General features: G+C 35.3%; 2 protein-coding genes across 3 annotated transcripts in view; one reads left to right on the top strand and one right to left on the bottom strand.

Moving 5' to 3' along the window:
- Positions 1-526: 526 nt before the first annotated feature.
- Positions 527-9,706, bottom strand: jpt2 (Jupiter microtubule associated homolog 2). The gene is given in 5 exon segments (NM_199575.3): positions 527-2,150; positions 2,254-2,296; positions 4,180-4,325; positions 7,246-7,397; positions 9,527-9,706. Coding segments are annotated over 5 exon segments (657 nt in total). The 5' UTR covers positions 9,583-9,706; the 3' UTR covers positions 527-1,890.
- A 2,025-nt stretch (positions 9,707-11,731) lies between these two features.
- Positions 11,732-13,589, top strand: part of cramp1 (cramped chromatin regulator 1) — a 29,526-nt gene continuing 27,668 nt past the window's right edge. The window contains exon 1 of one of the 2 annotated variants that reach the window (XM_087244129.1): positions 11,732-11,840. Coding sequence is in view for 1 of the 2 variants with exons in the window: in XM_087244128.1 (XP_087100254.1) it covers positions 13,465-13,514 (50 nt within the window). In the remaining variant the exon portion in view is untranslated. Of the gene's footprint in view, positions 11,841-13,143; positions 13,515-13,589 lie in introns of those variants that run through there. The other variant, XM_087244128.1, reaches the window with a different exon arrangement.

Genomic DNA, 13,589 nt, shown 5'->3' with positions numbered 1-13,589 from the left:
AGCTCACCATACAATGAAAAATTACTCACCATCAGGTGATTTGTGGGTTTGTGTTTTATGTTGAACCAAGATGATTTTATGGAGAAAACTTGAAACCTGCGAGCACTGAGTTTCATAGTTAAAAATTGTCTACAAAAAAATCTACAAAAAAAATAAATAAATAAAATCTTCCTTTGTATTCAACGGTAAAATACTCATACAGGTTTGAACCCCTGAAGGGTGAATAAATGACTACAGAACTTCTCATTTTTGGAATGAACTATCCCAAGGGTTTCCAAGCTGGGTTCTGGAGGACCGGTGTCCTGCAGTTTAGCTCCAACTTGCTTCAACACACCTGCCTGGAGCTTTCTAGTATACCTAGAAAGAGCTTGATTAGCTGGTCAGGTGTGCTTAATTGGGGTTGGAAGTAAAATATGCAGGACACCGGCCCTCAGGGACCAAGTTTGGGCAGCCCTGAACTATCCCTTGAACTTACTCAACACCAACTGGATTAAGTAAGTTAAATTTTAGCAAGAACACGAGCGACTGATTTTAAATGAAGATTTCTGTTAGTTTTATTTGAAGCAACATGGTAAAACATCCTTTCACTGTCATGGAAAACAAATAAGCAGTACAAAACAGCATACAAAACAATACAGAGTTGTACTGTATGAAACGGGCCTGTGACATCACCGCAGCCAGTCACACTGCCGGGCAATCAACCAACTGAAGTATTTTGGGCAGGGATGGCACAAGCAATGTGGGAATTGCCCAAACACGCTCACAGATGCCACATATTTGACCTTCCAATCTGCAAGCTGACTAAGACGAGGAAGGGCCAAATTCATCAGACAGCGTTACGGCGCAGCAACTCTTTTCAAGTACAGAATCAGGCATATATCAGACGATTCCCAGAGTTTAAAGGTCTGTGGTTTACATTCAAATACATGTATGGACATGTTGAGTTTGAGGATATGTTAGTGATGACTGATTGTACACATTATGCCATCCATTGTCGTACACGTGTGCTTTGGCGATTATCAATTAGAATAGCTGAGCGTTTGATTTGGCATCTTTAACATTTGGTTTTGTGCCTTACAAGATAAAAATGAAACCGTAGAAGGGAAAAAAGTGAAATGAAGTCACCTTATTGCACAAAAGTAAATGCATCGTTGCCATTAGAACACATTCAGTTTCAAAGGAAGATCCAAACATGCTGATGCTGAAGAGTCTGCACTGGCGTCCATCAGTAAATCCAGTTGAACACTGCATAGACTGTGCTCGAGTTTATGAGGCAAACCGGCATTTAATACGTTAGCAGATTGAGAAACAATCATATGGAGAGACAGTCAGTCAATGCGAACCGTTTGAAAGGAAAACAACTATTCAGTTGCTGGAGTGACAGTATAACAGTGATTCAAATTAGATGAAAAGGAGATAGACAAGGTGAGGAATGAATCAAGAGCAAGTGCAAAAGCCAAAAGAAAAAAAAAAAGGAATGAAAAGTGACAGACCTCAGGGAAGGACGATCAAGTAAATGAGAAAGGAGAGATTTTAGGACAGGTAAAAATGTACATGAAAGATGAGACGTAGAAAGCAGTAGAGCTGTGGGGAAAATTGATGTTCAAAAAGAATGGCTATTCACTCTTGAAGCTATTCTGAGGTTAATTTTTAACAGCAGATGGTGCTCGAGGCTAGTTTTTACCATACACTCAACTGCTCATGAAGAGAAGGCTAACACAGCTCACTATAAACACCTTTCCTAACTTTTTTTAATAATTATTTTAGGTTTTTGACATAATTTAAAGCGATTAAATGCATGCAGCGCCATCTGCTGTTAAAAAAAATAAGCTCAGCATTGAATCAAGAGAGAATAGATTGTGCCACAGCTCTGGAAAGCAGCACCTCTGCCTAATAGAAAACCACACTGGACTTTCCACCTGGTGGGTTGAGCACTTTGTTGTGGGAGCGAGGGACCGGTGCGAGGCGAGGCTCATGGTCTTTTTCTGACGGTTGCCTTGTGGCTGGTTCAGCTTTCTGATTGGCTGGGGGTGGTGCAGGTGCAGGGGCAGCGGCAGCAGCTGCCGGCTCTTTTTCAGGTGTGGGTGGAGGAGCCACTGGCTGCACCTTCACTTCTTCAACAACCACAGGCTCTGGCTTGGCCACCGGGGCTGTAAGAGGGCGAAATAGTGTGGGAAAGGGAACTGAGAAGATCAAACGGGTGTGCTAGCACATGACTAATATTTTATAAAGCAGTCACAGGGTTGTTTTTACCTGGTGGTTCTGGAGTAGCAGGTACACCCACACTTAAGTTGTCCTACAGAGAATGGAAAAAACATATTAGGATTAAAAGAAATGGGTGGAAATTATGGCTTTCATCGTTTTGTTGAAAGCAAAATTAAAATGATGAATGCGTGTGTCATTACAGAGACAGTGTAGCTTTTTCAAATATCAGGGTTTCTGCAGGTCTCATCAAGTCACATTTAAGACCTTTTTAAAACCATTATGAATGCAATTTTAGACTTACATAAGGCTAAAACACAAAAGGATTTATTTCTGATGGCCTGGTTGGACCAATGGAAAATATTTTTACTTGCCTCATCAATAAAAAACAAATAAATAAAAAACAAATTATGAAAAATAATAATAACATTCATAATATAGTTATTACTCAGCCACATACTTTTAATGTACTTTTAATGTGTATACATGCATTCTTTTCAACAACATTTCTTAAAAAAAAAAAAAAAAAGGTATAAGACTAATAAACTGAACTGGACATACTGTTGAGCATATGTTTAGTGTCCTCAGCAGGTATAGCTATAAATACATAGAGAACTTTGAATCAAATGCTATTGTAAAGAAGATAAACTATATTGGTAAACAAAGTAAAAAATTCAACTTTTGGTAAAAGTTCTATCACTGAGGCATTGGCATGATTAGATTAGATAGACATATGAAAATTAAGACCCGTTTTAAATTATTTAAGACCTACAACACAATTTTTCAGTGAATTAAAGACTTTAAGGCCTAAGATTTTGTTTTTCAAAATGTAAGACATTTTCAGACCCTGCAGACACCCTGAATATATTTTTGAATGAAAAGTTTTGTGTGGCCCTGGGCAGCATTTATTATAAAAAGTCATTTCACCCATTATATTCTGGAAAATTACTATGATAGTATAGCTTTATTTAAATGCATTTTAAAATCTTTAAATTCATTTTCAGTATCTATTACATATTTATTGTCATTGTATTCTCTCTTTACATTAGGGCTGCACCATATTGAAAAACTGACACTGCAATGTTTTATTTTTCTGCGATATAAAATGCAATATAAATAAAAGTTCACAAGATGATGTGATTTGGAAAAAAATCGATTTTATATTGATTGGGATACTTTTGTTGGGGGGTGCATCTGCATAAAACTTATGCAGAAAATATTTTTTAATTTAAATTAAAGCACAGATAAAAACAATACAGAACTTAAAGCTTTTTTAGAGTATTCAGTACATAAATTCAATAAATCAAACACTGTTTGTCCTCATTGTATAAATAATAAAACAATAAATCTTTGTTAAAGTGTCAAGCTTTATAGGTAACACGTATTTTGATGGTCCATTTGAGTATCAGTAGACTGTCTGCTTAATATCTGCTGATACTGCTCTTTAACAGAAATTTAACTGACTAAAACAAACTTTGCAAGTACATGTCAACTTACACTAACCCTAATCGTCTACTTGTATCTAATGAGAATTAGTTGGAATTTAGATGCAATGTAACTTGAATTCAACAAACTGACCATCAAAATAAAGTGTGACCGCTTTATAACCTATTGTGCCTAAACAGTTTAACTTGGCTTAATCAGTCACAGGCTTTAAAAACAAACCCAAATAAAAATCTCACACTAATAGATTCAAGTTAAACTTTGCCTTTTACTCTACAAGTCACATCTCATGAACTTTTTCCTAGTTTATATATAACCCCATATTCACTTTGCAGATCCAGCGATGTGACTTACAGATTCACACACACATTTTGATATCGATGCTGAAACTGTATATTGTGCAGCCCTAATTTATATCATGAAATTTTCAAAACAGCAGTTTAATATTTTTCACACATGTATTTGTAACAATGTTGAAGCATGAATAACATTCATGAATGAAAACAGGTAAGGTATTGGCTAATAGTTATGCACCTTTGGTTTGTTGGGGTGACTTTTCAGAGAAGGTGGTGTTGACTCTGCACCTCCAAAGATGTTACTGGATGCTGCAGCAGAGAACACAGGCTTGCTCTGAGGCAAAGCAGCCTCTGGCTTCTCGAATATTCCACTGCTCTTTCCACCTAAGACAATAAGGGACACAAAATACACCAATGCAAGTTATACAAGGAAATCCATACATCTTCAGTTCTTAGAAGAGGTTGACACTTGATACGAGGTATTGATGTTTTGTTTACAAAACAGCCCACGGCTCTACAACCGTTTGCCTAAATTCAGTCACTGCTTCTATTGTCTTCATTTGTATGTTGTTTTGGATAAAACATTATAAAGATGTACAATTTAGCAAGTCAAAATACAAACGGTTCTTTCCACCAGCTTAAATTTGCCGATTCTACTTGCAATAAAATTCAAGAGAGATCTTTTTAATGGCAAACAATCATGTACAAGTATATTGTCCAGGGTTTCCACAGATTTAATAAAGTCAAATTTAAGAGTTTAAGACACTTTTAAGACCATTATGAAATGAAATTTTAGACTTACACAGGACTAAACATTAATAATTATTTCTTATGGCCCAAGTTTAACATTGTTAAAATTATCGTTTAGGCAATTACATAAACAAATCAAAAGTTTCATGCCTATTTATAAATATTATGTCTACTCCCCCTTCTGGAAATAGTTTTTATATTAACAGAAGATGATGTAAAGGGAGATGTATAGCTACAGATATATTTTTATTTAGCTCTGTTATTATCATGAGGAACTGTGTAATTGTTTTTAGTTTTCTTTCCCTAATTTAATTAAAATGGATTTTTATTGATTGGATGGATGTCGGCCCGATTAGGTAGCTTTACTTGGACAGAGGAAAATTAAGACTCGTTTAAAATTATTTAAGACCGACAACAACACAATATTTTAGTGAATTTAAGACTTTAAGGTCTAAAATTTTGTTTTTGAAATTTAAGACAATAAAACTTAAAAGCCCCAGTCAGATCACACTATTTTTATTGTCAGTTACAAAAGTCACTGTCAGATTGTGCGATTTTTTTTCTTGATAAAATCTTGACTAGTCTTGGGTAACAAATGTGCCTTTTGGAATCGAATTTCCTCAAACGAGTTAAATTCCTTTAAAACAAGTCCGCTATTTGCACCAAAACACGAATTGTTGTGAGATTTTGTTGTTTTTTTAAATAAAATAATAATGTAGCCTAAATAAATTTAAAATGAAATATTCAGTTTTTTTATTAACGACAAATTTGAAGGAGGAAAAGCTTTTAAAATGTATTCGCAGCACTAAACATGTACCCAGATTATCTCGGAAGAACAAACTCTGTTGGAAGGATGAGAGAACTCAGAAATTGGTTGTGAGATTGGAGATGTATGCATATGTGCCAGCATGTATGATGAAATTGCTTAAAACACCTTCATATTTTAGAAAAGGTAGTTAAAGTTTGCATAACCAATGATTGATCTTATCCACCCACGACCCACCCATAAGTAAATATGCAGCCTATTTTTTGATTAACGATGCATTAACGGCAGCACCCACGCATATAACTGAGAAATTATGTGCTTCTATTGCACAGTCTCACCCACGTGACGGAAGTCGTCGTGAAGAACAAAAATAAATAAATAAATTAAACATGCTAGACGTTCTGCAATGGTGTCATAGGCACGGTATCAGTTGTCGTGAACTATGCCACATAAGAACACAAGAAGAAACGTTTGAATCTTGTGTCACGATGCCTATTTGTCGTTTACGAATCTCTACGACACCTTACATCAAGGAAATCTGTCGAAATAGTGACAAAATCGTGTGATCATCTGACCGGGGCTTAAGACCCCGCGGACACTCTGCTGTCAATTAAATTATTATCCGATAACAATATTTTTAAAAATAATTTCATTGTTTTACACATTATATTTCTAAAATAGTTTTTGTAAATGGTTTACAATTTTAGTAAAATAAAATGGATAGTTTTTGTTAGTTTATTTTGCACTTGTATTTAAAAAAAAAAAGTTCAATAAAGGAATGCTTAACATTTAACTAACTTTGTGGCTAATTAATAAATTCTTTTTGGTCATTTTTACACCAGTAATAATGATGTGACAGCAATGAAGTGAGTTCCTCAGCTGAAATATAAAAAAAAAAGAGAGAGAGAGAGAGAAAAAAAAAAGACAGATTTAACACCTGCTCCCTCAGGGCAAAGCTTGAGAATGCCATCAAAAATTCTTATAACAGAAGAGGAACATTTCTAAGCTTTAGTATTTACATAAAGTCTTAAAATTAGACGGTGTTTAGGAGCAGATCAGATTGATCAGATCATCAGATCTTTAGATCAGATGACCAAACTAGGGCCCGCGGGCCCATAGTAACCTCCGATTTGGCCTGGATGCCATCTAGGAGAGGGATAAATGTACTAAATGAATGGAGTAAATTAATCCTATTTATTTTAAATTTACATACTGTCACCCAAGAGCAAATCAAGACGAAGGCAGATTCTGTTTGACTAGTGTATTCAACATTGATCTCCACTGTGTTATAAACGTAATTGTTTATGTTTTTATTGCAATAAGTTCTAAATTTAAAATCATACTGCATTAGATAATATTTCAAAATAAATGAAAAGCATTACTTTAAATTGTATTATAAAATAAATTAGGAAACTACCTATGGCAACTTTAATGTAATATAGTTTTGTATATTTAGCTTTGGCCCATGGCTGTCAATGCTATTTGGCCATTCATACGAAAAAGTTTGGGCACCCCTGCTTTGGATCAATACTTGGAGCTATAGCAAACAGCTAGCGACTTAGGACTAAGACCTTTAACCTTATATAGATGTGTATTTGATGAGTTCAGCTTGACTTCAAGCTAACAAACTGGTCAATTTGTCAGACTCGTCTAAAGACTCTGATGCTGCTTGTGGTGACGAGATAACAAATGCAAAGTGCCCCGTTTGCATAGTGGAAGGGCGGAAAAGCATACAAATGACAGTGTGGTGATGATTTTCACTCTAGCGTCTGACTGTTAAAAGCTCACCTGGCGGATTGGAGCGTTTGGGAGACTCCTGCGGCTTTTCTGGAGGTGCGAAAATAGAGGAAGACATCTTGTTTGGCCGTCTGGAAGCAGAGGAGTCTTCTTCATAGCCACCGAAGATATTGCTGGACCCTCCACCTGGAGGTCTTAGTACCCTGCAATCAGATACACAGATGAACTCACATATATTTTTAAAACCTGTGACTACTTTAAGAGTTAAGCATTTTAGTAGCGCATAAAAGAAGTTTTATAAAGATTATTTTTATTGCCATTACTTATAGGATGCAGACTATGCTGTGTTATTTTACATTTGACTATTCAATTTTTGTAACCGAATATTGATAGACTCTCCTAAACCAAAAAAAAAGCACAGTTTATTTAACTTTAATATTTGCACCATTGTTTATTTATGACCGTAGCTTGTTTCTCTTCCATACAACATCCTAGTAATCAATCTAAAGGCTCATACACACGGGGACACTTTTCGTTTGCATTTATCGTCAGCATTGAGACGTTTTTCTGGATTCGAACCCCAAGCGATTTTCACTGCCATCGAGCAGAAGAGTATGCAAAATCACTCCTTGATATTAGATGGCTAACTTTAAGCTTCTTACACCCGCTTGTAGCACAGAAGAAGAAAGTTGACGCGCTTGTCGTTAAAGTTACTGGTGATTCGAACAATCATGGATGGCTCAAGTAGCAGCTCCAGCTCTAGCAATGAAGAAATTATTATTGTTCACAGAGCAATAAGCAGCTCCACGTTCATATCCCCTCTGGGCATCTTCTTTAATGTGCGCTCGCATTGACGGTTTTGCGGTTGAGCGACTCCAAGTGCTGTTTACTGTAACTTCAGCAGTGCCAAAGCACCAATCTGATTGGTGGAGAAGGTTTTAAGACGGCACATCAAAACAAAAAAAATAGCATGAGGGGTTTCTTTAAAAATTATGCTTTTACACCAGGCGCTTTGCGCGTTGGTGTGCACAATCACAATGCCGCCCTTTAATTAGTCACAACATTAAGCGTTGACGGGAACCGCAAGCAAGAAGCATCCCAGTGTGAACGCACCTTAAAATAATGACTTTGCAAACAGAGCTATTAAAGTCATGCAGTGAAATTGTATTCATATCACAACATACAGTGCTCAGCATATTACAGTACACCCCACACAAATCTAACTTTTACATTTATCTTTTTAATAGGATGCTATACAATATTATATTTGTGCATATACATTAGATTAGTCAGTACTGAAACCAAATCTGGAGCTTATCTAACAAAATAGCTTACGATTACGGTCCAAAAACGTCTAAATTTAGACATTACAGAAAAACATAAAATACAAAATGGAAAAATTAGGGAAAAAATCAAGAAGCTAAATTTTTTGTTGTTGTTGAAATTTTGTAGGTTGTAATTGTTTTTTCAATATTTTGCTTTAATTGTATTATCTTTCCATTTATATGTTTGGTGATTAAAATTATTTTTAATAAATATATCCGTTTAAGAAATCTGTTTTGGTTAAATGCACCAAAATACATTGCCTATGCTCATCGTGGAGTCCTAATTAATTATTAATATCTTAATTGTGTAAGTACTCATGAAACTGCACAAGTGCGCCACTAAAGATTGTGAGGCGGAATGCCGCAACTGCAGTTGCAAGTTTAGGCGGTCAGGCTTTCATGGGCCCTCTCAAGTTTTATCCAATGTCTAAATCCACGTTTTAAACAACAGTTTATATTTTTCTATACGAAAATTAAAACAATAAAATACAAGAAAATATGCGAAAAGTGTTTAATTTCATAACAAGAACGCTTTAAAAAGGAAATGTGTCCATTTCTAAGTCTACATTAAGCATATATACGTTTAATATTTTACGTTTTAAAACATGGTCACCATTTTTAATTAAAACACGCATTTATTTAAAAGTATAATACATCTATGTGGCTGCTAAACTTTGAGCATCGACAAATATGCCGCTAACGGCTAAACAAATGAACATTGACTAACGCTTCATTAAAGCAAAGGAAGACTGTTTGTATTGTCATATTTCACCGCCAACACACTACTGCTCTTTACCTATTGAGTAATATTAGGTAATAGGACCTCGTAACGTGCATAACAGTTTAGTCGCTTGGCTAATATGAGTTAGCATGAAGCGCTTGTCCATGCTAAAGTTCCTCTTTCAAGATTCACGACCGCTGATTCACATGAACACATGTAAGTGTCAACAACAAACCACTACAAACAAAGATTAGCTGCAGGTAAACTTGCAGCACTGCGCCCATACCTTGAACTTGATTTGCCACTAGCCTCAAGTCCCTGAAACATGTTTGTGGAAGTCATGATTGCTTGTCTCGGTCTGCCGCGACGCGACGCAACAACTTCAACAACAGCAGAAAGTGCCCTGCCACAACCGCTGACTGCAAATCTACACTAAAAAAAGAAAAAGCCTCGTCCGACCACGCCCAGAAAGGCTTGGACAGAGTTCACCTATGACATATGCGCATTCAGGACAGAGCTGCACATATGATTAGGCGAATGGCTGTCTCACAAATCAATCTGGCCGAAGTGGAATTCTATTGGCTGTAAGACTATAAATGGTCTGGGCTCGGATGCTGATTGGTCAGCTGAATTGACGTCTCGTTTTCCTGTTTGTTGAAGCGTAATTATAAATTAATGGAGAGAATATATGTTTTTTCATAATATAATATAACGCAAAATACAATAAAATATATAAAATAAAATAATATATCATATGATATTATTTCATATTTAATATTTTATATAATTTTATTTAATATTATATTATTTTTAGCATATTATAATATAATAATATAATATAAAATACACAATAAAATTATATAAAATAATATAATATAGAATAAAATAATGTATAATAATATAATATAATATAATATAATACAAAATAATATAATATAATATAATATAATATAATATAATATAATATAATATAATATAATATAATATAATATAATATAATATAATATAATATAATATAATATAGGGCGAAGCAGTGGCGCAGAAGGTAGTGCTGTCACCTCACAGCAAGAAGGTCGCTGGGTCGCTGGTTTAAGCCTCGGCTCAGTTGTCGTTTCTGTGGTTTCCCCCACAGTTCAAAGACATGTGATACAGGTGAATGGAGTGAGCTAAATTGCCCGTAGTGTATGAGTGTGTGTGTGTGAATGTTTCCCAGAGATGGGTTGTGGCTGGAATGACATCCGCTGCGTAAAAAACTTGCTGGATAAGTTGGCGGTTCATTCCGCTGTGGTGACCCCGCATTAATAAAGGGACTAAGCTGACAAGAAAATGAATGAATGAATAAAATATTATTTTATATAATATAAATAAAATAATATAATATAAATATAATTTAATATAAAATAACATAATATAATACAATATAACACAATATAATATAACATAATATAACACAATAGGACAATACAATAATATAATACAATAGAATATACTTTATATATATATATATATATATATATATATATATATATATATATATATATATATATATATACATACACATACACTACTTATATACACTATATATATATATATATATATATATATATATATATATATATATATATATATATATATATATATATATATGTGTGTGTGTGTGTATGTGTGTATATATTTGTGTGTGTGTGTGTGTGTATGTATAATGTATATAAAATGTTACGTTCATAAACTACATATAAAATTTTTAAGATTTGTTACAAGCATGAAATATAATATAATAAAGCTTTTATTAAATTATCTGAATAAATTTAATAAGAATTAAAAAAATTCTAATTTGTGCAAATAAGGATTGATCGCTGAAAACAAAGATCACTTCATCAATGCTTTCAAGATTGTCTAATAAACGTTATTTGTATGATCTGAGAAAACCTTTGCATTTTATGTTTTGTTTTATATTCAGTTTTTTAATATTGTGTATTATAAATAATCTTGACTTAATTATGAAAATATATAAAATATCACATACTAAATTATATATTATAAACAAAATACCAGTGAAAAGTAATGCTCAATAGAAATATATTGCGGTATTTTGAATAAAAATAAAATATTAACTTTGAACGTCACAATAAATATACAACATATTATACATGACATATGTATAACATACAAACCCACAGTTTACTGATATAAGAACAGGAAACTAATAAATTAAACAAAACTTGACTTTCATTGCGCTCATATACCGTCCCTCATTGTTTCTGTGTCGTCTTTGTTCATTTTGGGTGGGACCGTTATTTTAAAACATTTGTCACGATGAATAAAATGACGCAGGGTAAACGTACGTTATAATTGGCTTCTTTGAAAAAACGCCCCCTACACATTCCACCGTTGATTGGACTATATCCCCGTCAATCATTTTACGCAGCCAGCAACGCGCAACGCACAGACCAATCAGTGGATTTGTTTTTGAGCTGTGGTGGGCGTGTGTGACAGCAGAGGAAAACAGGAAGCGATTCAGTACTCACTGCTTCTCCTGCTACCCCTCCGGTTTTGTCTTTCTGGATACCGTGAAGGCCAAAAGGACATCGTATAAACAGGTAGAGAGAGTGTCAAATCATTTTTATTAAGGCGTATGTGTGGATCACACATCTGAGCGAATTATACGGGTTTACCGCAAACATAACGGTAAATGTTTAGCTAGCAAGTTAGCAAAGCAACTTTCTCAACGAATGTGCAGCTGGCAAGGCTGGTTGGCTAACGTTAGACCTGTTGCTTTCGCTTATGCTGAAACCAGACTAATATCTTCTCTGTTTCGCAATGATAAATACTACTACTACTAATGATAATAATTATATTAATGTCTACCATAAACAAGCTTTCAGTGGACTGACAAGCATGTGTAATTAAAGTAAACACCCTCTATTATAAAGACTTTGACGACTAGCTTTCAGAACTAACTGAGAGTTTATAATCTGGCTCATTTTTGAGACTAAATCATCTATATTCATGCCTAAATTGAATCCACAAATGTGTATGTGGGAAATTCTCAAGCAGGTAGATGTATTATTAAGACTTTATGTCACCTATAGTGTTCACTCGCGTGAGGTTATTCTCCAAGCACATACATGCTTGATGTTTAACTGTTAAAGCAATGGAGATGTTTCACAGAATGCTCAAGAGGATGAACGCATTTGGTTTTATCTGAGGTTTTGGTGTCTGATGGGCATTGACAGCTGCAGCTGTAGGGAGCAGTGGTTGAGCAGCTGAAGTCAGCCTAGCTAGATCTGATTTCATAAAGACATTATTAAAAGGCTATTCGTGGAGTAAATCAAGCTGGAAGTTGATTTGAGCCCAAGATAAAGTGAGAGTTCTCAGTCTGGAGTGCAGTAGTGTTTCAAATATACTGCACATCATGTTTCTCTAACATCTAAACATGCATGTAAATCATTAACAACACGTATTTATAGTAAACAACTAAGTTGCTCACTCTTTTTTCCTCTTTGACAAAGTGTGAAGCTCTTAAACTTAAGACACACCCTAATCAAGCAAGCAAGGCGCTTATTGAGAAATGCACATTTTTTATTTTAACACACACTAAAGATCTGCATATATTACACGTGTGTGTGTTTATATATATTTACTTGTTTTAATGTTTTATTTACTTCTGTTTGTGCAAAGCACCACACCACACCCCCTGCGAGTACGTGATCTATATATGTGCTCGATCAAGTCTGTCCTGCCTGTCGTCGAGATGATGAAATCAACGCTCGCTTTAGTCATTTTATCTTAGGATAGACTGGGTCTGTGGGGTGTCAATAGGCACATCTTTAAATGTCAACAATAAACGGGCATCAGCTCTGTTGTGAAGTTATGATGACGTAGATGGAGTAAGCAAAGTCCAGACGAGAGGATAGTGGCTGTGTGCGCGCGTGCAGTGGGTTTGTGTTGACCGAAATGCCTCAAAAGCAGAACTGCCGGGGTTCGGCTGAATCCGCGTGTTTGGTCCTAAACGTATGCTTAGATGACAGGTGTTTGTTGTTGTGGTAAAACTAGTGAGTTTGTGAGTCGGAGTTGCTGTGGCTACGAAAGCTCCCAGTTGCGCTGCGCGGAGTTGAACCCCAGTAGGAGCAGCAGCCAGGAGAGGACGACTTTGCCTGACCTCGTTTGCGCTTTGAATATGTTCAAATCCGTCAAGTTTTGCTCTCGAGAACCTCCGAACTCATGGTGAAGAGAAAGAAGACGCCGTCCGCGTCCGAAGAGCTCGAGAATGGGTAAGAGTGGCTGAGAAACAAGCACTTTAGATAGAGGTCGAATGCGCGAAAGATTTGCGTTGTCGTCTGTCGTTT

The sequence above is a fragment of the Danio rerio genome, chromosome 3 (assembly GCF_052040795.2).
Source record: "Danio rerio strain M-AB ecotype USA chromosome 3, GRCz13ab, whole genome shotgun sequence".
In the NCBI taxonomy this organism is placed as follows: domain Eukaryota; kingdom Metazoa; phylum Chordata; class Actinopteri; order Cypriniformes; family Danionidae; genus Danio; species Danio rerio.
This window is presented reverse-complemented; position numbering and strand designations above follow the sequence as displayed.